Raw genomic sequence first — 25,363 nt, 5'->3', positions numbered from 1 at the left:
AACCTTTCTAACAACTTTACCTCATCATCCTTCCCTCCTCTTTTCTACTCTGATGGTTCTGTAGCTATTTCTTCTACTGATAAAGCAGATCTCTTCACTCAGCATTTCTCCTCCAATTCCACCTTAGACGATTCCGGTGCTGTTCCTCCATCACATCCCCCCTCTGACTTCCTCATGGCTGACATTAAAATTTCTTCAGCTGATGTATTTTCTGCCATCACTAGCCTCAGTATTAAGAAGGCATATGGCCCTGATGGAGTCCCTCCTGCTGTTCTCAAGAACTGTGCTTCTGTGCTTCCACCCTGCCTAGGTAAACTCTTTTGCCTTTGTCTGTCAAATTGTACCTTTTCTTCTTGCTGGAAGTTTTCTCTCATTCAGCCAGTCCCAAAGAAGGGTGACCATTCCCAACCCTCTAATTGTCGTCCAATTGCTTAAACATCCTGTACTTCAGAAGTTTTTGAGTCAATTCTTAATAGAAAAATTTTAAGGCATCTTTCCTATCACAACCTTCTTTCTGATCGTCAGTATGGGTTCCATCAGGGACGCTCCACTGGCGATCTTCTCACCTACCTTTCAGACTCCTGGTTATCCTCCTTTCGGGACTTTGGCGAAAGCTTTGCCATTGCACTTGACATCTCAAAGGCTTTCCATCGAGTGTGGCATAAATCTTTAATTTCCAGACTGCCCTCTTACGGTTTCTATCCTTCTATCTGTGCCTTCATCTCTATCTTCCTTTCTGGTCGTTCTATAGCCGCTGTTGTAGACGGCCATCGTTCTTCTCCTAGATCAATCAACAGTGGTGTCTTCAGGGCTCTGTCCTGTCACCAACTCTCTTCCTTTTATTCATCAATGACCTAAGCTGTACATTTAACCCTATCGACTCATACCTCGTGCACTGATGACTCCACCCTTCACGTTTCCGTTCGGTTCCCGCAACGCCCATCTCAGCAGTTACTTCAATAAACAAAGGATGAAGCTATGGCACAACCTAATGTCTGACTTGGCTCGTATCTCTGACTGGGGTAAAAATAATCTGGTTGGTTTTAATGCATCAAAGTCTCAGTTTTTACACCTATCAACCCGACAAAATCTTCCTCAGGTATACCCACTAATGTTTAATAATATTCAGCTTAATCCTGCATCATCCTTGAACATGCTTGGGTTTCATTTACTCGGGACTTATCCTGGAAAGATCATATTACATCTCTTGTAAAATCTGCTTCCAAGAGATTAGGTGTGCTAAGCCGACTCTGTTCCCTCTTTGCCCCTGCACAATTGTTGACTCTATACAGTGGGTTTATCTGCCCCTGTGTGGAGTACAACTCTCATGTGTGGGGAGGCTTCTGACATACAGCTCTTCTCAATAGGGTGGAATCAAAGGCTTTTTGTCTCATTAACTCTCCTACTCTTACTGACTCCCTTCAACCTGTGTCTCTTCACCGCACTGTTGGATTTTTATCTCTTTTCTATCGCTACTTCAATGGTCACTGCTCCTCTGAACTGTCTGCATGCATTCCTCCACCTCTATGACGGGTGCATAGCACCCATCTAGCAGCAAACTCTCATCCCATTTCTGTCCAGCTCTCAAATGCAAGAGTTTACCGTTACTCCCAGTCCTTCATTTATGCAACAGGTCAACTCTGGAACTGTCTCCCTTTGTCTGTATTTTCTGCTTCCTATGATCTCCAGTCCTTCAAATGCAGTGCGTCCAGGTATCTCGAAATGATCGGATCTTGAATTTGGCTCTCTCTTATATATTGTTTTTCTCTTGGAGGGAACTGTTATTGCAGGCTCATTGCCTTTGGTTCCTTCTTCCTCGCTTTAAAAAAAAAAAAACAGTGAAGTGTTATTGAAGTTTGTATATCATCGGTACTTGTGAAATAAGTGAAATTTTGTCAAGAATTAAGTGTAATTACAGTTAGTAAAGTTTGTATAGCTCCAGTGCTTGTGAGAATAGTGAAGTTGGAAAGCATTAGGTGTAATTATTTGGAAAATAAAGATAGTGAACTTAAGAAGTCAGTGTTTATTTATAATGCCTCAGCTGGTCTTGTGGACTGTACACCTAAAGGCTGACCTTAGGAAGAAGAACTCACTGGGCAATGTCCTTCCTTTACTGAACTACTGCTGTTGGAGCCTGTGGCAGTGTGGGACAGGGACATAACAGTGGTGTCAGGAGTGTGGATCATTAAGGACTGCAGTGAGTCTAACCTTCAACATAGAGGCAGAAGGCATACAGACAAGAAGCCATGCTAGGCAGGAGGAGGCATCGCTGGGTGCAATGATGAAGCTATTAGAAGCAAAACTACAGGCACAAAACGAAGGACAGAAAGAACTCAAAGAACAATTACAGGCCTAAAGTGTACAATTACAAACACCGAATGAATGACTGAAAGAACCCAAAGAACAATGACAGGCACAAAATAATAAACACAAAAAACAATGGCAAACACAGATTGAACAACTAGAGGCACAATGTGAAGAACAAAAAGAACGATATGAGCTTCAAGGGGCATTACAGGAGCAACAGAGGGAGTTACAACTGAGGATGCAAGGACAACTACATGCTTCCATGGGGGAAATGAAGGAAGAACAGGAACAGTTGAAGGAGGAAGTATATGCTGAGCTATGGGAGCAGAAGTATGAGGTAAGCAATAATGTGATGGAGCACAAACAGCATGTAGACCACCAGTTGAAGTCAGTTAGTGAGGAAATAGTGACAGAGTGCAAACAGATGAAGATCACTGAGGGAATAGCGATGGAGTGCAGACAACATTTAGAGTACCAGTTGAAGCATGTAGTCAACCATGTGAAAATAAATAGTAAGATAATTGAGGCTGTAGAAAAATATTCCACTGCTGAGCCTCAGGTTAGTGTACAGGGAGCATATGAAAAGAATGGACAGTGGATGGTGAATCTTGATGGATCCTAAGCATCTAACGGTAGCATTACAGGGTTGAGTAATCAGAATGTAGAAGATTTCAGTCCTAGACCTAATTATGATGCCCCAGTTTTTAGGCCGCAAGTCAGTGAAGTGCATGGCTATAATGGGGATACAATTAAAAAGAAACCTCAGGAATTTGATGGTAGAATATCTTGGGAAGCTTACCATGCACAATTTAAGTTACTTACTGATCAGAATGGTTGGCATGATAGGCAGAGGACAGTGCAGCTTGCTACTAGCCTTAAGAGTGATGCAATGGAAATTCTGGGCCAGATGTCAGTGATGGGGAGGAACAGTTATCAGTCCCTAGTAGAAGTGCTGAAGCGCAGATATGGGGCCGTGTACCAGACTGAGGTTTATAGAACATGATTCCGGAGCCATGTTCGGGCCCGAGGTGAATCCCTACAGCAGCTTGCTCATAACCTGGAGAGTATGGCATATAAGCCATACCCTGGAGCAGTACCTAACCTGTTGGCTATTCTTCTGTGTGACCAGTTCATCAATGCTCTTGATAGTGCAGAATTGAAAGTGCAAGTGAAGCAGGCACAACCCAGAAGCATACAGGAAGCACTAACCAGGGCTCCAGAGTTTGAGTCCTACGTCAGGTTCAGTACATCCACTTTTCAGGCAGGTCATAATGCAGGATTCAAGGCAAGAAAGGCACAGGTACGGGAAGTGGATAATTTTGAAGGATGGTGCTGGGACTGTGAAAACCCAGGACATAGGAAAGTGGATTGCAACAAGTGGAAGAGAGAACAGGAGAAGACCGGAGGAGGTTGCTGGTTCTGCGGGAAGCTGGGACACAAGAAGTTGGATTGTTACAAATGGAGGGAGCAAGAATGGAACAGCACAAGGAAATCCCTGATTGCAACAAACGCGTGTTGGACGTGTTGTGAGATGGGACACTTCAGCTATGAGTGTCCAAATGAAAAGGATGAAGGTAAATTGATGAAGGCTCGTGGTGAGAGGTAACAATCAGCCAGTTTTTCCCAAGAAACCTTACCACTGAGAAAATGCAGGAGAACCTTGATGAACAGTGCGTGAGAAGATGGAAGAATAGATGGCCAACAGTGTAGTAGGAATGGGAATTTTGGCAATAAATGCCGCCATACTGTTGTAACAGGGCCAGCATTGGATGAAGAAGATCTGAAGAGGATGCAGATTTACAACCAATGCTAGAGTGGCTGCAGCAGTGTACAGTGCAACCATCTTGGGAAGAAATTTCAAGGTTAAGTCGTCCGACCAAGAGCTACTGGAGTCAGTGGGACCTTCTTTGTTTGAACGACGGACTACTGGAGCATCAGTGGGAGACACCCAATGGCCTCAGAAAGTATTGGCAACTGGTGGTTCCAAAGAAGATGAGGTCCAAGATCTTGGATGAGTCCCATAACCAGATCACTAGTTGGCACCTGGGAGTGAGAAAAACTCTAAGCCAGCTGTAAGAGAGGTTCTACTGGACTGGCATGCATCAGGATGTCGAAGAGTGATGTCAGGCCTGTGATGTGTATTCTCCCAAGAAGGGACCCAAGAAATATGGTTGAGCCCCTCTTCAGCTGTACCAAGTGGGTGCACCGATGAAAAGAGTCGCGGTGGATATTGCTGGACCTCTGCAACTCACTGAAAGAGGAAACAGGTACATATGTGTCGCCATGGACTACTTCACAAAGTGACTAGAAGCCTACAATATCCCCAATCAAGAGGCTGCAACTGTTGCTCTGGTGTTGGTTGACCAGTTTTTCTGTTTTGAGATGCCACAGGAGCTACATTCAGACCAGGGTAGAAACTTCGAGTCTGCTGAGTTTCGTGAGTGCTGCAAGTTACTGGGGATCAAGAAGACCAGGATGACCCTACTAAGGCCACATTCAGATGGAATGGAGGAGAAATTCAACTGGACCCTGGGACAAGAACTGGCCAAGTACTGTGTAGGTGGACAAACAGAATGGGACCAGAAATTACCTGCGTTGTTGATGGCATATCGGTCTGTATCTCAGTCTACCGGCTAAACCCCTCCAAAACTGATGATGGGCCACAAGTTATGCTTGTTTGACTTTTTAATGGGAAGACCACTTGCTGAACAGCTGCCTACAGACACCACCGACTATGTGAAGCACCTTCAGGTTAGGCTGGCTGGGGTACATCATCAAGTGGGAGGAACCCTTAAGTTTTCATAAGTGATGAAATGCAAGTATGATGCCAAGGCAAGTAAGGTGAACTTCAAGGATGGTGACCAAGTTTGGTTATGCAATCCTCAGCGAAAGAAGGGACAGTCACTGAAGCTGCAGAGTCCATGGGATGGGCCTTACACTGTGTTGGACCACCTGTCAGATATAACATATCAGATTCTGGGAGGCAGGAAGTCTCGCCCAAAGGTGGTACACATGAATCGTCTGTGGCAGTACCATGGGCCAGAACAGTACGGCTGGGACGTCTATGAGGAATCGTGCTTTCCCGCAGCCGAGGATGTTAAGGAGGACCAAGGACCTGATGTGCAAGACGATGGTGACAGTTTCCCAAGAGAAAAAGTGCATCAGGAAGAGGACCAAGACCTTCCTGGAGGAGTGGACTGTGTGGAGGAGCAAGGATGTCATCAGAAGTGGCAATGAAGAAGACTTGATAAGTTGAAGGATTATTTTATGCATAGTTAGATGTTTCATAAGGATTAAGGCTTATGTTTGTATATATTGTGTAGTTTTGTCGGGACGACAAAGAGCTAGGGAGGGGGTAGTGTTAAGAAGCAGGATTTGGTAGTTAGGTAGTCTCGAAGTTTCTTATTGATTCCTGATATTTACCGTAGTTCCGGTACGAGCCAGAGTTGCCAGTTTGCCCGCTGTTTGTGAGCGTAGTTGTTTCGTAAGTTATGCATTAATTTTTTGCTCTTTTTCTTTATAATTTTATATTTTTGTGACTGATAAATTATGTAATTTAATTTAAGTTTGTATGCTAAATAATTTGGGGTGTTATGCAGTGTAGGTGAACTCTGGATGATCTGATGTCTCCTAGTTGGTGACTGTTTTAACTGTTGCCCCGTCGAGTGTGTATAGTCAGCCAAAAGAGTCGTGTCATCCTTCCGAACCCCATAATTATTCGAACAGATAAGTCGAAGCAGCAGGGATAGCTTCACAAGTCTGGCAACTGTGTCAGACAAGACGGTGGTGGGGATGAGTGGTTTGGGGTGCCATGTATTACTGTCGGGTGGAAATTGTTGGGAATAACATACTGGGTAATAGGGTTATAGTCAACTATTATCACTTACGTCACTAAATGTCTACATATCCATCATCATGAGTTTACATGTAATGAGAATATACTGCAGTTTCATATACATGGGTTGCTGTTGTTGTGATGGTGGTGGTGGTGGTGGTGATTGTTGTTGTTGTTGTGGTGGTGGTGATTGTTGTTGCTATTGTTGTTGTGGTGGTGATTGTTGTTGTTGTTGTGGTGGTGGTGGTGGTGGTAGTGGTGGTGGTTGTTATGGTGGTAGTGGTGGTTGTTGTTATGGTGGTTGTGGTGGTGGTGGTTGTTATGGTGGTTGTGGTGGTGGTTGTTGTTGTTACTGTGGTGGTGGTTGTTATTGTTATGGTGGTGGTGGTGGTTGTTGTGGTTGTGGTTGTTGTTGTGGTGGTGGTGGTGGTGGTGGTTGTTATGGTGGTGGTGGTGGTTGTTGTGGTTGTTGTTGTTGTTGTTGTGGTGGTGGTGGTGGTTGTTATGGTTGTGGTGGTGATGGTGGTTGTAATGATGGTGGTGGTGGTTGTTGTAATGGTGGTGGTGGTGGTGGTGGTTGTTGTTGTGGTTGTGATGGTGGTGGTTTTTGTTGTTATCGTGCTGAGAATGATGGTGGTTTTGGAGGTTGTTGTGGTGGTGATGATGGTTTTTGGTGTGATGGTGGTGGTGGTGGTTTTTGTTGTTATGGTGCTGAGAATGATGGTGGTTTTTGGTGTTGTTGTTGTGGTGCTGATGGTGGTGGTTTTGATGGTTGTGGTGGTGGTGGTGGTGGTTATAATGGTGGTGGTGGTTGTTCCTGTTGTTGTTGTGGTGGTGGTGGTGGTGGTTTTTGTTGTTATGGTGCTGAGAATGATGGTGGTTTTTGGTGTTGTTGTTGTGGTGGTTGTTGTGTTGATGGTGATTGTTGTGGTGGTAGTAGTTGTGGTGGTGGTGGTGGTGGTGGTTATTGTGGTTGTTGTTGTTGTTGTTGTGATGATGGTTATAATGGTGGTTGTTGTGGTGGTGGTTGTTGTGGTGGTGGTTGTTGTGGTGGTGGTTGTTGTGGTGGTGATGGTGGTTTTTGTTGTTATGGTGCTGATAGTGATGGTGGTTTTTGGTGTTGTTGTGGTGGTGGTGATGATGGTGGTTTTTGGTGTGATGGTGGTGGTGGTTTTTATTGTTGTGGTGGTTGTTGTGTTGATGGTGATTGATGTGGTGGTAGTAGTTGTGGTGGTGGTGGTGGTTATTGTTGTTGTTTGGTGGTTGTTGTGGTGGTGGTTATTGTGGCGGTGGATGTTGTTGTGGTGTTTGTTGTTGTGGTGGTGATTATTGTGATGGTAGTGGTTGATGTGATGGTGGTTGCAGTGATGGTGGTGGTTGTTGTTGTGATGGTGGTTGTTGGTGATGTCGTGGTAATTGTTGTTGTGGTGCTTGTGGTTGTTGTTGCTGTTGTGGTGGTGGTTGTGGTGGTGGATGTTGTGGTGGTGGATGTGGTGGTAGTGGTGGTGGATGTGGTGGTGGTGGATGTGGTGGTGGTGGATGTGGTGGTGGTGGTTGTGGTGGTGGTGGTTGTGGTGGTGGTGGTTGTGGTGGTGGTGGTGGTTGTGGTGGTGGTGGTGGTGGTGGTTGTGGTGGTGGTGGTGTTTGTGGTGGTGGTGGTGGTGGTTGTTGTTGTGGTTGTTGATGTTGTTGTTGTTGTGGTGGTGGTGGTGGTGGTGCTGGTGGTGGTTGTGGTTGTTCTGGTGGTGGTGGTGGCTGTTGTTGTTTTGGTGGTGGTGGTTGTAGTAGTGTGGTGGTGGTGGTGGTGGTTGTTGTTGTTGTTGTGATGGTGGTGGTGGTGGTTGCTGTTGTTGTTGTAGTTGTTGTTGTAGTTGTTGTGATGGTGATGGTTGTTGTGGTGGTGGAAGTTGTTGTTGTTGTTAAAGTTGTTGTTGTTCTTGTTATGGTGGTTGTTCCTGTTGTGGTGGTGGTGGTGATGGTGGTGGTTGTTGTTGTTATGGTGCTGATAATAATGGTGGTTTTCGGTGTTGTTGTGGTGGTGGTGATGATGGTGGTTTTTGGTGTGATGGTGGTGGTGGTGGTGGTGGTTTTTGTTGTTGTGGTGGTAGTGGTGGTTATTTTGTTCGTAGTGGTGGTTGTTGTGTTGATGGTGATTGTTGTGGTTGTTGTTGTTGTTGTGGTGGCGGTGGTAGTTATTGTGGTTGTTGTTGTTGTTGTGATGATGGTTATAATGGTGGTTGTTGTGGTTGTGGTTGTTGTGGTTGTGGTTGTTGTGGTTGTGGTTGTTGTGGTTGTGGTTGTTGTGGTTGTGGTTGTTGTGGTTGTGGTTGTTGTGGTTGTGGTTGTTGTGGTGGTGGTTGTTGTGGTGGTGGTTGTTGTGGTGGTGGTTGTTGTGGTGGTGGTTGTTGTGGTGGTGGTTGTTGTGGTGGTGGTTGTTGTGGTGGTGGTTGTTGTGGTGGTTTTTGTTGTGGTGGTTATTGTGATAGTACTGGTTGATGTGATGGTGATTGCGGTGATGGTGGTGACTGTTGTTGTGATGGTGGCCGTGGTGGTGGTGGTGGTTGTTGTTGTGATGGCGGTTGTTGTTGTTGTGGTTGTTGTGGTTGTTGTTGCTGTTGTTGTGGTGGTGGTGGTAGTGGTGGTTGTGGTGGTGGATGTGATGGTTGTGGTTGTGGTGGTGGTGGTGGTTGTGGTGGAGGTGGTTGTGGTGGTGGTGGTGGTGGCTGTTGGTGTTGTTGTGGTTGTGGTGGTGTTGTTATGGTTGTTGTTGTTGTTGTTGTGATGGTGGTGGTGTTGGCTGTTGGTGCTGTTGTTGTTGTGGTGGTGGTGGTGGTTCCTGTTGTTATGGTTATTGATGTTGTTGTGGTGGTGGTGGTGGTTGTTGTTGTGTGGTTGTTGTTGTTCTTCTTGTAATGGTGGTGGTGGTGGTTGTTGTTGTTATGGTGATGGTGGTGGTGGTGGTTGTTGTTGTTATGGTGGTGATGGAGGTTGCTGCTGTTGTGATTGTTGTTATGGTGGTGGTGGTGATGGTTGTGGTGGTTGTTGTTGTTATAGTTATGGTGGTGGTGGTTGTCACTGTAATGGTGGTCGTTGTTGTTATTGTTGTTGTTGTTGTTATTGTTGTTGTTGTTGTTATGGTGGTGGATGTTGTTGTGATGGTTGTTGTTGTTGTGGTGGTGGTGGTTGTGGTGATGGTGGTTGTGGTGGTGGTGGTTGTTGTAATGGTGGTGGTGGTGGTTGTTGTAATGGTGGTGGTGGTGGTTGTAATGGTGGTGGTTGCTGTTGTAGTGGTGGTGGTGGTGGTTGTTGTAATGGTGGTTGTGGTGGTTGTTGTTGTAATGGTGGTGGTGGTGGTGGTTGTTGTAATGGTGATGGTGGTGGTAATTGTTGTCGTTGTGGTGGTTGTGGTGGTGGTGGTTGTTGTTATAGTGGTATTGGTGGTTGTTGTTGTTATGGTGGTGGTTATGGTGGTTGTGGTTGTGGTGGTGGTTGTGGTGGTGTTTGTTGTTGTTGTTGTGGTGGTGGTTGTTATGGTGGTAGCGGTGGTTGCTGTTGCTGTGGTGGTGGTGGTTGTTGTTACTTTGGTGTTGGTGGTTGTTGTTGTTATGGTGATGGTGGTTGTGGTTATTCTTGTTATGGTGGCGGTGGCTGTAGTTGTTGTTGTTGTGGTGGTGGTTATTATGGTTGTGATGGTGGTTGTTGTTGTTATGGTGGTGATGGTGGTTATTGTTATGGTGGTGATGGTTGTTGATGTTGTTGTTGTTGTTATTATGGTGGTGGTGGTGGTGGTTGTTATGGTGGTGGTGGTGGAGGTGGTGGTGGTGGTGGTTGTTGTGGTGTTGTTGTAGTGGTTGTTGTTGTTGTTGTGGTGGTGGTGGTGGTGGTGGTGTTTGTTGTGGTGGTGGTTGTTGTGGTGGTGGTGGTGGTTGTTATGGTTGTTGTTGTTGTTGTTGAGGTGGTGGTGGTGGTGGTGGTGGTGGTGGTGGTGGTTGTGGTTGTTGTTGTTATTGTTGTTGTTGTGGTGGTGGTGGTGACTTGTGGCGGTGGTGGTGGTGGTGGTGGTGGTGGTGACTTGTGGCGGTAGTTGTTATGGTGGTGGTGGTGGCTGTTGTGCTGACGGTTGTTCCAGTTGTGGCTGTTGTTGTTGTGGTGGTGGTGGTTGTGGTGGTGGTTGTTGCTATGGTGATGGTTGTTGTGATGGTGGTGGTGGTGGTGATTGTTGTTGTGGTGGTGATTATTCTTGTGATGGTGGTGCTTCAGGGGGTAGTGGATGTGGTGATGGTGGTGGTGGTTGTTGTGACGGTGACGGTTGTTGTGGTGGTGGTTGTTATGGTGGTGGCTGTTGTTGTGGTGGTAATGGTTGTGGTTCCTGGTTCATCTGAAAAGTGAACTTGGTGGACTGCAGGTTTAAATTTCCCTTCTGGAACCCACCATCCTCTTTTCGGGGGATAGAGAAGCAACTGAGGGACGTTTGCATAATCAGAGACTTGAGCCGCTCATGCTATTGGTGTCACCATAGATATATTCCGACGCTTTCTACACCCAAAAGCAGTACAGTGCTGCTGCATTGCCAGGCAAATGGTGGTCAGCCTTGACCATCATCAGGAACACGACATCGTCTGCCTCGACCGTTGCAAGATGGCGGCCTGGCAGACGCATCTAAAGTAGTGCATCTAGGCTTATTTATATCTATGAGTTTCCGTTACCCTTTAGCAAAACACTAACCACCTGTTAAATGCTTTTCTCGTTATTTCTGTGAAGACACCGCATGCCTCTGCCACACCAAACATGGTGTGTATATATATATATATATATATATATATATATATATCCTGCCATGTTCAGAAGGTAAACATACAGTAAAAACACAGCTTTCTGTCCTTTATTCGGATGTCATATGGCTAGTTGATACCCGGCAGAGGGGGTGTGGGAGGAAAGTTGGGAGGGGGCGGGATTGCACCTCGTCGTTTCATTTGTTTGACTGGCTACACGATCTAGGCACTATTTCAGGTTGACGATATATTTAATTATTTGCAGGTATGAAATCAGGTGTAATATCACATTTAGCACCTTTACTCTGAGGTGTAATGCTAGACTACACTGCCAACAACAACTACAGCACACATATACTTCATTACCCCACCTCCATCCCCAAACAACTCACCCCCATCACAGTCTGGTCTGACACAGTTGCCAGACTTGTGAAGCTATCCCTTCTGCTTCGACTTATCTCATCGAATATTTCCAGGGTTCGGAACGAAGACACGACTTTTTTGGCTGACTATACCTGAAGTTTCTAGAGTAATGTAAGGCTATAAAAGGATGGGGAAGAGACTACAGCAAGTCAGTCGGTTTTCAGTTCAGTTTGAGTGTAGTGCAGTGCAGTGCAGTGTCAGTGAAGTTTGTATATTTTCGGTACTTGCGAAATTAGTGAAGCGTTGTTGACAAACATTGTTATTGAAGTTTGTATATCATCGGTACTTGTGAAAACAGTGAAGTGTTGTCACACATAAAGTGATACTGCAGTTAGTAAAGTTTGTATAGCTCCAGTGCTTGTGAAAATAGTGAAGTTGGGAAGCATTCGGTGTAAATATTTGGAAAATAAAAATAGTGAACTTACGAAGCCAGTGTTTATTTACAACGACTGAGCTGATCTTACGAACTTTACACCTAAAGGCTGACCATAGGAAGAACAACTCACTGGGCAACATCCTTCCTTTACTGAACTACTGCTGTTGGAGCCTGTGGCAGTGTTCGACGGGGACGTAACTCTCTCTCTCTCTCTCTCTCTCTGTAAATATATATATATATATATATATATATATATATATATATATATATATATATATATATATATATATATATATATATATATATATACTGGGAATTACGTGAATAACTTGATGGTGTTATTCTCTTGTTAATTTCAATCTAAAAGAATCCTTCATCACCACTGGTTGATTTGCAGTCGTTTCAGAGCTATGTACAGTTTTGATGATGTTACGGGTGAATGGTCTCCCTCGTAATCTAGTAGTTGTATTTTGACAATGGCTGAGAATATTATCGTTGTTGGTATAATATTTTTCACTCATAATTATCCAAAGAATGACCTAAAGTTCCTCACATATCTCTCAGGACACCTTGCATACAATGAGAGGAAGGAGGAGAGGAAGTGAGCTCGTCCTCAAAAGGCAGAAATGAGCCACTTTCACAAATTCTAAGTTGTTATGTCTATTTAATCCGGTCTGTCTTGCCCAGCAGATCTATCCACCACAGATTGGCAACTGCTTCTTTGAGGTTGTCCTACAAGTTCACTACAGAGCATAGGCTACATGTTGTAGGGATCCGATGCCTTGTAGTGGCAGACAGCGCCTCACCAGCATTCGATCAGGGCCCTTTCCGTGGCAAGTTGCAGGGAAATATGTGGATATTTGGTTCCTGGGAGGATGACGTAGCTGCTCTACCCAGGGTGCACAGCGCCAGCACGGGTAGGTTCCTTGTGAGTGCTGAATACTAAACTGTGATTACATAAGTCTAATGAGCTTCTGAGTCATATTGAATGTGTTTTGGGGGATTTTCTGAATCCTGTTCCTGAATAATCCTCTTGTAGCTGTGGTACTGATGGAAGATACGTCAGTATTTTAAGGATGTATATGGCAGATTATTACTAACGAAGGAAGAGGAGCTACGGAGCCTCCTTTACCACCTTGGAACCGGTTCTTAGCTGCGAGGATGGAATTAGTCACCTCCAGTCTGACTACACTTGGTCATCAACTGAGCTGATATGGGATAAGAACCATTTTCAGCTTAAAACTAATGTGCTACAATAGTACAGTACTAATAGCGGTCCATATATTGTGCACGAATTGTCATTAACTGCAGGATACTCACGTACTGCAGGGATGGATGGTGGTGATGATGATGATGCATAAATGAACTTACCCTCCTAGTAACGAATCCCAAAATGCCAGGCCAGGTACCGTTTGGAAGTCGATTGCCGAAGTGATTGGGGTCGTCTGGTACTACGATCTGTATACTGAACATTGTTTTTATTATTATCATTATTATTATTTTTTTTACTACTACTACTACTACTACTACTACTACGGTAGTTTTTTTTTTTTTTTTTTTTTGACATGAGAAGCGTATGCATTCTTTCATCTCCCACATTCTTCAACATCATCATCATCATCATCCTTTTCTTCTTCTTCTTCTTCTTCTTCCACAAAATAATAATAATATTAATAATAGTAGTAGTAATAATACTAATACTACTACTACTAATAATACTAATAATAATGATATTGATAATAATAATAATAATAATAATAAAAATATTACAAATAATAATAATAATAATAATAATAATAATAATAATAATAATAATAATAATGATAATGATAATAATGATAATAATAATAATAATAATAATAATAATAATAATAATTAGTAAAAAAATATTAATATTAATAATAATAATAACACTAGTTTACACAAAATTTGAGGCAAGCATGAAATTAGGTGTTCTAACCTAATTTGGGGTGCTGATTTCAGATTCGAAATCTGTTTTCTCTCATCACCTGTAGTTTTTGAGATATGTATACATGTACGTGCATGTATACATATAGCCCTAGACCCAAAATATTCGCCAAAAATCCATTTACCGTCCTATTTTCTTGCAACTTGGTTTAAAACGCGCGCCACAACAAGGCCAAACAAGTCAAGTACTACACGCAGAAGGACTGGGGGTCTAGGAGCACTTTCTTGCCTGGAAACACAGAGTCCAAGAAAATCCTCTGGTGGACATGAACAAGGTGCTTCTTCCCCTCTTCATATCAAGCTTGGCCTTATGAAGAGTTTAGTTAAGGCCATGGACAAGGGTGGCGCTGCCTTCCAACACCTGTGCACTCTGTTCCCAGCTCTCAGTTCTGCTAAGCTTAAGGAGGGCATCTTCGTCGGACCTCAGATCCGGGAGGTGCTGAAGGATGAGGTATTCGAGGAGAAGTTCACCTTGAAGGAACTGAGAGCATGGGAAGCATTTAAGTCTGTCTGCTTCCTTGGTAACACATGGGCACTAGACTACCAAGAGCGTGTCAAGAAGTTGTTACAGGCTTATCAGGATATGGGGTGTTGAATGTCTCTCAAGATTCACTTTCTCCACTCCCACCTCAACTTCTTCCCTAAGAACCTCGGAGCAGTAAGTGACGAACATGGGGAAAGGTTCCACCAAGATATTACTAAGATGGAGAGCAACTACCAAGGCAAGTGGAACCCCAGCATGATGGGGGACTTCTGCTGGATACTCCTGTGCGACATCCCGGAGGGAATGTACACCAGATCATCCAAAAATACTCACTTCTGACTGTTTGTAGTACTATGATGTGTATATATGCTTATATTCTAGTAATATTTAGTTCCGTCAGTATTCCGTGTCTGTTTAGTTTCGTTCTGGTATATGGGATTTTAATATATGAAACTCATTATATTATAAGTATATGCATTATAATAAAAAACGGGATATGTGAAAGCAAAAAAATTAGAGGTGATAGAGCAAAACTATTTAGAAATCTGAATGAAGCTTATCAAAAATAGTCAAAAACACCTATTCACATGCTTGCCTCAGAATTATTTTATTTATTTATTTATTTTTATTTTTTTGTAAACCAGTGTAATTATCATAATCTAATCCTGCTCTGCCCCATGAGGAGCGTAGGAACCCCGGGCTGGGCACATTGGTCCTGACATTTAAGATGAGAGTGACCAGCCTCATTCATCCCTGAGTGGCAATATGTGAGCAATAAACCCAACCATGCCTTGGATATAAACCTACACAGGCTCAATCCGATTGGAGTGCTTTAATTAGCCACTCAACCACCAGGCGCCATAATTTGGTTATATGGTTACCACTCGGCGTAGTAAATGGTTTCCTGGTGTACAGGAAACCATTTGACTTGTCACGCAGTGTAGAGGCGCCCATAGGCAGAAAGAAGAGAAATGGATGAAGTAAAAAAAGACAGGAGAGTGAGTGTAGCATCAAAGTAAAACTTGAATCATTGAGCTCAGCAGTTGGTTATGTTTTCTTATGTAAAATCGAATTCTAAAACACATTTGTTCCCTGCATTTTTTCAGATTTTCACGTTTTTGTCATGTATTTTTGCTGATTTGTGATCTCTGTCTTAAAGCTTCAATTAAAGTATGCGAATTATCGATCTCAATTAATCTTTTTCATATATACATCGATTTTTTTGTGGAATTATGCATTTCCATTATGCTTTTATAACATACACATTTATTGTAGCACACGTAACAACCATGTGTTCTCTCAGCAGAAAAAGCAAATGTAAACTTGAGAGACAATAATTATTCAAAAACGCTACAAAACAAAGCACATATGTCCCAAATCAGCTGCGCCAATCACTTCACAAACGACCTTGAATACAAGTCAGTATCAGTGGAACAAAGTAAGAATGTCTTTCTTCGTCGCAGTTGTGGGCATGGCTTCCCTGTGGTGTGTCGTCGCACGAATAAAACCATCCCTGTCCTGCTGGCTGCAAACTCCAACTGCTGCCTCAGTGACCAGTTTCACTGCTCACTCTGTGGACTGCGAGGGGATTGAGATGTCCGGAACATGGAGACGTTTCTCTTGCAACTCCAGGACTTCGTCCTTAGGGAAAGAACAGGTGAAAACCGGGTCATGCACTTGATCAGGATGCCAGTGTATTAACTCAAGCAGAGTCATTGCATCCAGGCACAACTTGGGCGTGACTCGCTGCCTGACACTGGTGTCGCCAAGATCATTATTCCCCCGTAGTTTGAGTACCAGATCAACAGCAAATACTCTGTCTTCACGGTCTCTGCTGACCAGGAGAGAGACAAGAAGGCACTCGGAATGGGCGAACCAGGCCCCAGTCTTTATGCAGAATGTCACAGCGTCTTGCACAATCTGGGGTTGTTTATTCAGAACCACCAGTTGACTGAGAATATGACAGGGTCCATCCTGCAACTTGTATTTCACTTTGATGTCTAAGAACAGTTTGAAATACATCTCAAGACAGACTCTGACCAGGATTTCGAGTGTCCTCAGGCTCTCTCCAGTCAGCCCTTCCTGGTCCACATATATACCAGAGACTGACCTGTCGTGACCCAGCTGGTATGCAACATTTTTTGCACACTGAATGTTTTGCAAATCTGCGGAAAGATTACCAGATTTGACTGCCATGACCAGCTTGTATGACAGTTTCAGGTCTCCAGACATAGTTTCCACTATCTTGTATGGTATCTTAATCAATGGCTCGGCGTTAGGGAGGGCCTGGTCGAATTCCATCTGGCTTACTTTGTGTAGCAGACTGCACACTGGACAACTGAAACCTTTTTCAGAGGAGGTAGAGCCGTCTATCTTGGCGATAAGGTGGCGGAGAGGAAGCTCATTCATATGGAGCATGCAAATGCTCCAGAACAACTTGTGCCCAAGCATCCTTTCCAAATGGGCATGAGTACTGCCTCGCCATCCAGTGTTCATGTTCATTCAATCTCCTTGCAGCTATACCAGGCTATTAGTGGACTGGTGAGCCACCAGCGTTTCAAATAAGGCCTCAGCAACCTTGAGTGCTGGCTTCTCTGGGTGGACTGGCGGCTCAGGTACAAAATGCCACAGGTAGCACTCCGATGGCTCTTCTGTTACCGTCACATGCTCTTCCTTTATGAACTGCAGATGAGATTTTCCATCTTTGTCTACAACTATAATCCTTGTTCTATCTTTTCTGCCATCGAATCCCAGACCGATTTTCGCACCTTCGTGTCGTGACTGATCTAATGTCTGTGTTGCTTTCATGACATCCTTCCTTGCCCTCGCCACTTTACTGCGGTCACATGCCAAGTAGGCTTTGCTGGGAGATATGTGGCCTGCTGCAATCAAGTTCTGCAGAAATCCTGAGCAGATTGCAGAGGTAGCGGTAACAGACACACAGTACCTCATGCTGCAGTGACTGCATGTGTCACCTTCATTGTGTTTCTTTTGGGTTTATCGAGGTAGCGTTGAACCAAGTAAGTGAACTCTCCTAGCTTGTCTTGCAACAGCCATTCCACCAGTTGTGCCGCCTCTTGCTGCATCTTTTGCACCTAGCTCTGACCCAGTTGCGACTCGTCCTACTGTTCTGCTTCTACATTTTCTGGCAATGTATGTTCATTCCACTCCTGTTCCAGCCTCTGTAGCAATACTGCCTCTTGTTCTTCACTTTTCTTGTGCTTCCTCTCTCTGGCACCTAATTAGCTTGATTCCTTTTAATTGCTTTCTCATGCTTCCTGTGCTTTTTTCTGTTCCCCTTTCATTATTACAGCCGAATTTTCGTCTGTTTTAATTCTCTGGTAATAGAGTCATTCTAATTCTAGGACTGGAACTTTACCAGCCATGGGACAGTTGCACTGTACATCGGCTCTGACCATGCAATGTTTTGCATCGTTACCATGGGAACCTTCCTAGGTGCACAGAAAAATTGTGTGGTTGCAGGAGGTAATATCGAAAAGCCTGTCCGGAACTTTATCCACAAACTCTTTCATTGATTTAGTTGAGTGACCTCTAACTGCTTCACTCACTTTGTGCCAAAACTGCTCGATTTTTCTCTCCACAGACCTCAGACTGAAGATTATTGGCAGAACGAAGTTTGCATTCGATTTATGCCACTGAGCCAGCACCAGCTCAGCTAAATCCCTAGCCAAAACCTTCACTGGGTAATGCTGTATGTCAATGCCTTCTCTGCTCTTTTCTTCCTGTAAGAGCAAACCTCTCCTCACCACTGGGCTGTAAGTGGGAACCTCGCTACGGAGGAACTCGTTCGGTCCTCCCACATACTGTGAAATAGCCGTCCCAAAACTTTTTCTTGTCTTAGACATTGAGCTACTAGCCATCCGAAACAAAAACAAAGTAAAGGAGCAACAGTGATATACTATTACAAATAATATGGCAAGTGTAGCTCGCTACACTAAGTATAATAAAATCTGCATATAGAGAACAAACTGAGCAAAATCGAGCATTTGCAAATCAATAACGCTGTATTGTTCGAAACATCATATATCCATGAATGCCAACCAAAACACACCAGTCATGTAGCTGACGCGCCACACTCAACACGTGACGGGCAACACTCCGCTAAATACAATAAACACGTCCTTACACATACTGTGAACAAGAGAGGCCAAAAATGCTTGACCAAGTGTTTATCAAAAAAATTCAAGACACAAAATATGTTTAGAATTAAATTTTACAGGGGATAATCCTATGCCCAAACCATAATTACTATAAGTTGTCAAAATATCCTTATGACACTACACCCTATGTACAGTCACCTGTAGGCAAAAGGAGGAGGAATAGGCAGTCACCCAAGAGCAGCACTATAACGAGTGAGTAGATGGCGAGTGCCCCCACCTACCACTAATAATAATAATAATAATAATAATAATAATAACAGTAATAAATATATTAATAATAATAATAATAATAATAATAATAATAATAAAATTATTTTTATTACTGTTATTGTTGTTATTATTGCTACTTCCAGCACTGTTCTTACTGTCAAAGTTATTAAAAATTACTTCTTGACCTGAGGCCTGTTCTTTTTACAAGTGCAATACACGTACTACCTATTTGCCTGTGGCAATTAAGTGGGTAGACTGTAGCACCAGTCGAACAGGGAAGTACTCCTAAGGTGGAACTGGAGCTCCCGTGTCATCAGCCTCCAGGACTAGCTTCTGACCATTCCCTTTTGCTGGACTTTTTCGGTGTTTCAGTAACTCAAAGAGTAAACTAGTATACTTTCCTAACCAAGTTCCTCTAACTGTTATCGCCAAACTTCATGCACACTACAAACCACATTTCCTATTCCAAAATTCAGCAAAAATGGCACCTCAAAGCCCAGCCTCGGCGTTCCCAGGGGAAGGGGGAAGAGGGACCATTAAAGCCCCACCATTCGCCCCTCTCCCGGTGACAACCAAGTGGGATGCGTGGAACTACTGTCTGACTCACTTCTTGTTCATTTCTGCAACATTCGTGGCCTTTCCCTCTAATCTTCTTTCTGTTGAATACCACCTCTCTTCCCTTAATACTCACCTTCTCTTCCTCACTGAGACTCAGCTGTCAGAGGCAACTGACAGCAAAACCTTCTCTGTATATTCCTAATTTCTCTACACTCACTTCAAAGCCAAAGGTTGCTGTTGTATTAATGTACGCAACAATACAGTATATCTTGCTTCCATGTTCCTGATATTGAACCTTCTGAATTCTCTGCTCTCTGGTTTCAGGTATCCTGTATTGCTCTGACTAATTATATCTGTGTTGTGTACATAGCCCTTGATTCTGCTGACTAAGAAAAATTCTTTGACCATCTTACTTTTAAGATAGAACACATCCTTTCAATTTCTCCTTTCTCTGAAATCTCCACTCTAGGTGATATCAACGTTCACCATCTTTGGCACTTCATTGGCACTGATCCCCCTGGTGAAGAAGTCTACATCTTTTCTATCCTTAATGACCTACTGTGGAACTGAGTCGCGTTTTTGCGACATTTACAAGACAAGATCATCTTGATATCCATTTTGACTGATACTGAGTTTCAAGTGAGTGTCGCGAAAATGGGTCAGCAAGATTGTATTGCCTTCCCCACAACGCCATCTATAAATATTCGTTCGTGGACCATATTGCTGCCTTGGGAGATTTTCTGCAAGTAGAGGAATTAAATGATGATATTCGTTATCTGACCGACCAGACGGGGCTTTTGCTTGAAATTTTGCCATCAGATGAAAGGGCAGCTGTAACATTGTTGCTGGACACAACGTAACATTGTCAAAATCCTCAAGACCCTCAAGCTGTGGTAGTATTTGAAAAAAACAAAAAAAAAAAGAGTGGAATTGCTCTGGGACCTGCGGCAAGGCTCTTGTTTCGAATAGTTTGCTGTAAAAAGTAACTGGGACCACTTTTACGTCTGGATGGGGTTACATTAAGAACTTTGACTAAAGTTTCTGCTAGATGGCGCCACCACAGGTGTCAGCTGACAACAAATTTGAATAAGGGAGGACTTTTATGTCTCAAAAGACCATAAGCTCTTTCTTCTTTTCTATCGAGCTTGGCTTGGCTTCGGTAGCAATGGGTTTGTTTACAAAATGGAAAGTCAGTATAGGTTAAAATACCTCAGGAGGAACATTGACTAATCTTGAATAGTCATGCTCAATATTCAAACTCATTTTGACTTTCGGTCCTCACGAGAACGGGTATCAACACGATTTTCGATATACGATATCAAGATTAGTCAAAATATCTTGAATTTTAATGTCGCAAAAACGCGGCTCAGCTTTTACAGCATCCTACCTGTAGCCTTGACCACCTTGGATAGAGTTCCAACATACTTGACCTTTTCCTTACAATTATTCCTTCTGCTTACGCTGTGAAGTTCCTTTTCTCTCCACTGGGCTCCTCCAATCACAACCTTAACCTGTTCTATCACTCCAGTAAGGACTTTCGACCCTCATTAGAAGCAGAGGCTGTGGCTCTTTGGAGCACAGCATATATTTGATTTTCTATAGAATGATTATTGCTGCCATGGCTGAGAGCCATCTGAGTGTGCCTAGAACATTACGGAGGGTATTCTTTCAGACCTGGAGGCATAAATTTCCTTCTCTTATCCTGTGACTAATGGAAGAAAAGCTTAGTTTAACCCTTAAGCTGCAGGCTTTCTATGCACTTTTCTCTTGCAGCTTTCAGGCATATTTCACAACTTAGCTATTTCACGCACTCGTAGCCCAGCAACCATACATCGTTGGAAGTTCAAATAAAGCTTATATTACTCAAAAATTCTCCATATTTCCAATGCAAATACCCTCATGCCGCTAAGTGGTGGTATTTTTTAGAGTGGCCACGGCCACAGATAATTGTAGCCAATTTGTACATGCCACCCAGATCAAACACATGGGAAAGAGACGAATATGAGGACCTGTCAGAGAGTACAATTCAGAGTGTAAGATCATTGCTACATAAAATGGAAGAGAAATCGGAAAGAATTATACTAACTGGGGACTTCAATACAAATATAAATTGGAATACTCTAGATATAAATAGCCAAGAAAGCTGTTGGGACCAAAAGCTCCTGGATCTCGTACAAGAGTTTTTCCTAACGCAACATGTGAGGGAAACCACCAGAAAAAGAGGACTTGATGTACCTTCAGTGCTAGATCTAATATTTACAAGGCAAGAAAATGATATTGACAGTTTAATATATCACCCTCCACTCGGCAAAAGCGATCATGCAGTACTAAATTATAACTTCAGGATAGCATATGACATAGTAAACAGTAATGATAGTTACAAAAAGAGCCTAAACTATAAAAAGGAAAATTATCAAGACCTAAAGAAGTATTTCCTAGAAGTTGATTGGGAAAATGAGCTTAGAGGACAAGATTTAAATGCTGTATACAAAAATTTTTGTGAATTTTATGAAATAGGAGTCCAGAAGTACATCCCACAGCACAAAGAAGCAGATAAGAAAATACAGAAATGGTTCAATACAGAATGTAAAAAATCAAAAGAAAGAAGAGATTTGTTGTGGAATAGATACAGAAGACACAATAGTGAAAGGGCGTATAATAATTACAAACAGGCAAGAAACGACTATACAAGAATAAGGAGGGAAGCCCAAAAACAGTTTGAGGAGGATATAATAAATAAAAGTAGTGATCAACCAAAGCTGTTTTACAGCTATATCAGAAGCAAAACTAAAGTAAAAGATATAATACAATCCATTACGGACGAGGGAATCACTTATACACAAGAGAAAGATATTTGTGAAGCACTAAATAAGAATTTCCAATTAGTTTTTACAGAAGAAAAAAATTTTGAGAGGGACTATGTGGAACACGCATGTCCACACATACTACCAGATATAAAAATAGCAGAAAAAGTAATACAGGAGGAGTTAAGTAGATTAGACAGAGGAAAAGCAAGTGGTCCTGATGAAATTTCATGTTGGGTATTACGAGAATGTGCAAAGGAGTTAAGTAAACCATTATTTTTAATTTTCAAGAAATCCTTGAGTCAAGGTAAACTACCTGATATTTGCAAAAAAGCAAATATTGTCCCCTTATTCAAGAAAGGAAATAGCAAAATCCTTATTCAAGAAAGGAAATAGACAAAATCCACTCAACTACCGACCAGTATCACTGACCAGTGTTGTAAGCAAGGTATTAGAAAAACTTATAAGAAAAGCTCGGGTAAATCATCTAGAAGAACACAGTATGATAACAGAAAGACAGTTTGGTTTCAGAAAAGGAAAATCATGTGTTACTAATCTGTTGAGCTACTATGACAGAGTAACAAACACAATACAGGAAAGGGAAGGATGGGTGGACAGTATCTATTTAGATTTCAAGAAAGCTTTTGACACAGTACCACACCAAGGACTTTTATGGAAACTGTACCATCAAGGAGGAATTCGAGGCAAACTGTTTTGTTGGATGCAAGACTTTCTCATAAAAAGAGAAATGAGGACAGTACTAAGAGGAAACTACTCATCATGGAAAGAAGTGACTAGTGGAGTACCACAGGGTTCAGTGCTGGCACCAATCATGTTTTTAGTGTATATAAATGATATAAACAGTAACACTGGCAATGAGAGCTATCTGAATATGTTTGCAGATGATGCAAAAATACAAAGGAGAATTACTAACACAGACTCTTGTAAAGAGCTACAAGAAGAATTAAATAAACTTCATGAATGGAGTAGTACATGGCAAATGGAATTCAATGTGGACAAGTGTCATGTAACCAAGTTTGGTAAAAGTGGAAAAAGACCTGATTGGGATTATAAGTTAGGAAATAAAACCCTATACACATCAGAAAGAGAGAAAGACCTAGGTGTCATTATCAATAACAGACTATCTCCGGCTGACCACATCAGCGAGAAGGTACGGAACATGTATACACTGCTTGCAGATATGAGAATAGCATTCACATACATAAATGAAGACATGCTAAGAAGGATAATAACATCATTCATTAGACCAACCCTGGAATATGCATCAGTAGTCTGGAGTCCTCATCTCAAAAAGCACATAGACAAGATTGAAAAAGTTCAAAGGGCCGCTACAAGATGGATACCAAGCTTAAGGGACCTAAGCTACGAAGAAAGACTAAATAAACTGAATCTACCAACACTACAGGAGAGAAGGGAAAGAGGTGACATGATAATGCTATATATGTGCATATCAGGAAAGGAGAAAATAGACATAAATGATTACTTAACATATGGAGAAGCATCAGCAAGAGGACACTGCAAAAAAATTGCATAAGAAGAGAGGTGATAAAGACGTAAGGAAATTCAGTTTCCCAAACAGAGCAATTGATCAATGGAATGCACTACCGAATGAAATAGTGTGTGCCAAAACAATTCACAAATTTAAGAATATGTACGATAAATATGGTTTAAGACACGGGAGAGTACGAGCTTGACTCATTCCTGTAAAGATACAGTTAGGTAAGAACAATTAGGTAAGGTAAGAACAGAGTGTGGGGGCGTGAGCCGAGGCAGCCCACGCTCCTTCCCTGGCACGCCGTGTTCAAAGCCTTCTCAAGACTCACTGCTTCCTCCCACTGCTGTCTTGGGTTATGTCTCACCATGTTGGTGCCTTAGCTCACGATTGCTTCTATTTTTTCCTGTGGTTCCATGTTGCCATGTTGTCACTGTGCATTGAGACGTGTGATGGCAGTAATACTGTAAACAACAAGACCATGAGTAATACATGGGAAAATATTCCCCCACCAGTTTTTCTGTAGAAGTTTGCCGTTCCCTTCCTTATCCCACAGTGGCATGTGAAACTAATTTCATATCTTACAAATTTACAAACACTTATTTTACTTCCTTTCACTTATGATTAATTCACTTATTTCGCATGTGTAATAATTACACACAGGCACTTATACATGCTATTTATATTTTCTATGCACAAACGCCATTGTCATAAGATTTCCGAAGGTGTCACTCCGTCACGTTTTATTCCACTGTCAAAATCTACACTTCTACTGTGATGACACTGACTGAAATGGTAACCAGCTGTCAGTTGACTATTCTCACAGCCGCCGCTATTGTACAAATAATTTCTCTTTCGTGCAAACATCACTCGCCACTATCGTAAATATTTAATGAACCTCAATATCATAAATGTAACATAAACGTTACTATTGTAAATGTTTCACCAATCACTCTCCCTTCAGTGAAAACTCAGAATTATTGTCAATACAGTAATTATTTCTTAAACATTACTATTGTAAATAGTACCAAAACGTCACCATCGAAACAAGAAGCCGTGCCAAGGCACAGCAAACCCGTCACCAGCAGTCAGCATATCTAGTCAAAGAAGTCGAAGATGTCACATTCCAAATTTGAAGTAAATTGGGTGAAAATTGACGATTATTTGCCCATTTGAAATTTTAGGCCCAACCCACCTGACATTGACCCGCCTACCGCCAGCTGGCGGGGGTAGGGGTGACCCCCTGATGTAATGAGGCATGTTAGGGGATGCAGATTTGAAAGTTGCGCCTTTAGGATTTGGTTTCATGTCGATATGACGAATTTGAATAGACTTACGGTGAAAGAAATTACTTATTTATTTATTTATTTTTTTGGCCTACAGCCTAGGCCCCGGCCCAATTTGGGACAAAATTTAATCAGGCGATCAGAAGGTCATAGCCCGTCATCCCTGTAATTTTAGTCAAAATAGCACCAGTAGTTTTCTCGTAAATTTGTTAACAAACAGAAGAAGACTGAGAAACGTAGTGAAAATAATACCTGTTCCCGAGCCCCTGTGGGATGGGGACGGGTAAATACTTCATAAACGTCATTAACGTAAATAACAGAAAAATTTAACAATTGTACATATTTCACAAACGTCACTATCATAAATATAAAACAAACGTCACTATTTTCACAAGCGTCACTATAGTTATTGTTCCACCAACGTCACTACCGTTTTTACCAACACACGTCTTATACTAGAATTTCTCCAGTGTATGATAATCAAAGTAGCACTTTGTGCGCATGGGAATCCGAATTTTTATTTTTTTAAATATATTCTTAACATATTAAATTCAAAACACTATCCCGAACATGGCTTCCTTTCCGATCATCTCTATGGGGGTTGCCAGGGACATTATACTGTTGATCTTCTCAATTTCCTTTCAGA

General features: G+C 42.4%; 1 protein-coding gene across 1 annotated transcript in view; it reads right to left on the bottom strand.

The window, feature by feature from the left end:
• The window catches only part of LOC145398041 (glutamate receptor-like), a 131,174-nt gene that overhangs the window by 78,993 nt on the left and 26,818 nt on the right, over positions 1-25,363 (bottom strand). Inside the window, exon 3 of the mRNA XM_080271003.1 lies at positions 13,085-13,178. Within this exon, the coding sequence (XP_080127129.1) occupies positions 13,085-13,178 (94 nt within the window). The remainder of the gene's footprint in view (positions 1-13,084; positions 13,179-25,363) is intronic.

Source organism: Coenobita brevimanus, chromosome 44 (assembly GCF_032717465.1).
Source record: "Coenobita brevimanus isolate Jiangsu-jjx chromosome 44, ASM3271746v2, whole genome shotgun sequence".
NCBI classification, from domain to species: domain Eukaryota; kingdom Metazoa; phylum Arthropoda; class Malacostraca; order Decapoda; family Coenobitidae; genus Coenobita; species Coenobita brevimanus.
Note: the sequence above shows the minus strand (reverse complement) of the source record. Positions and strands in the feature narration are given on the sequence as shown.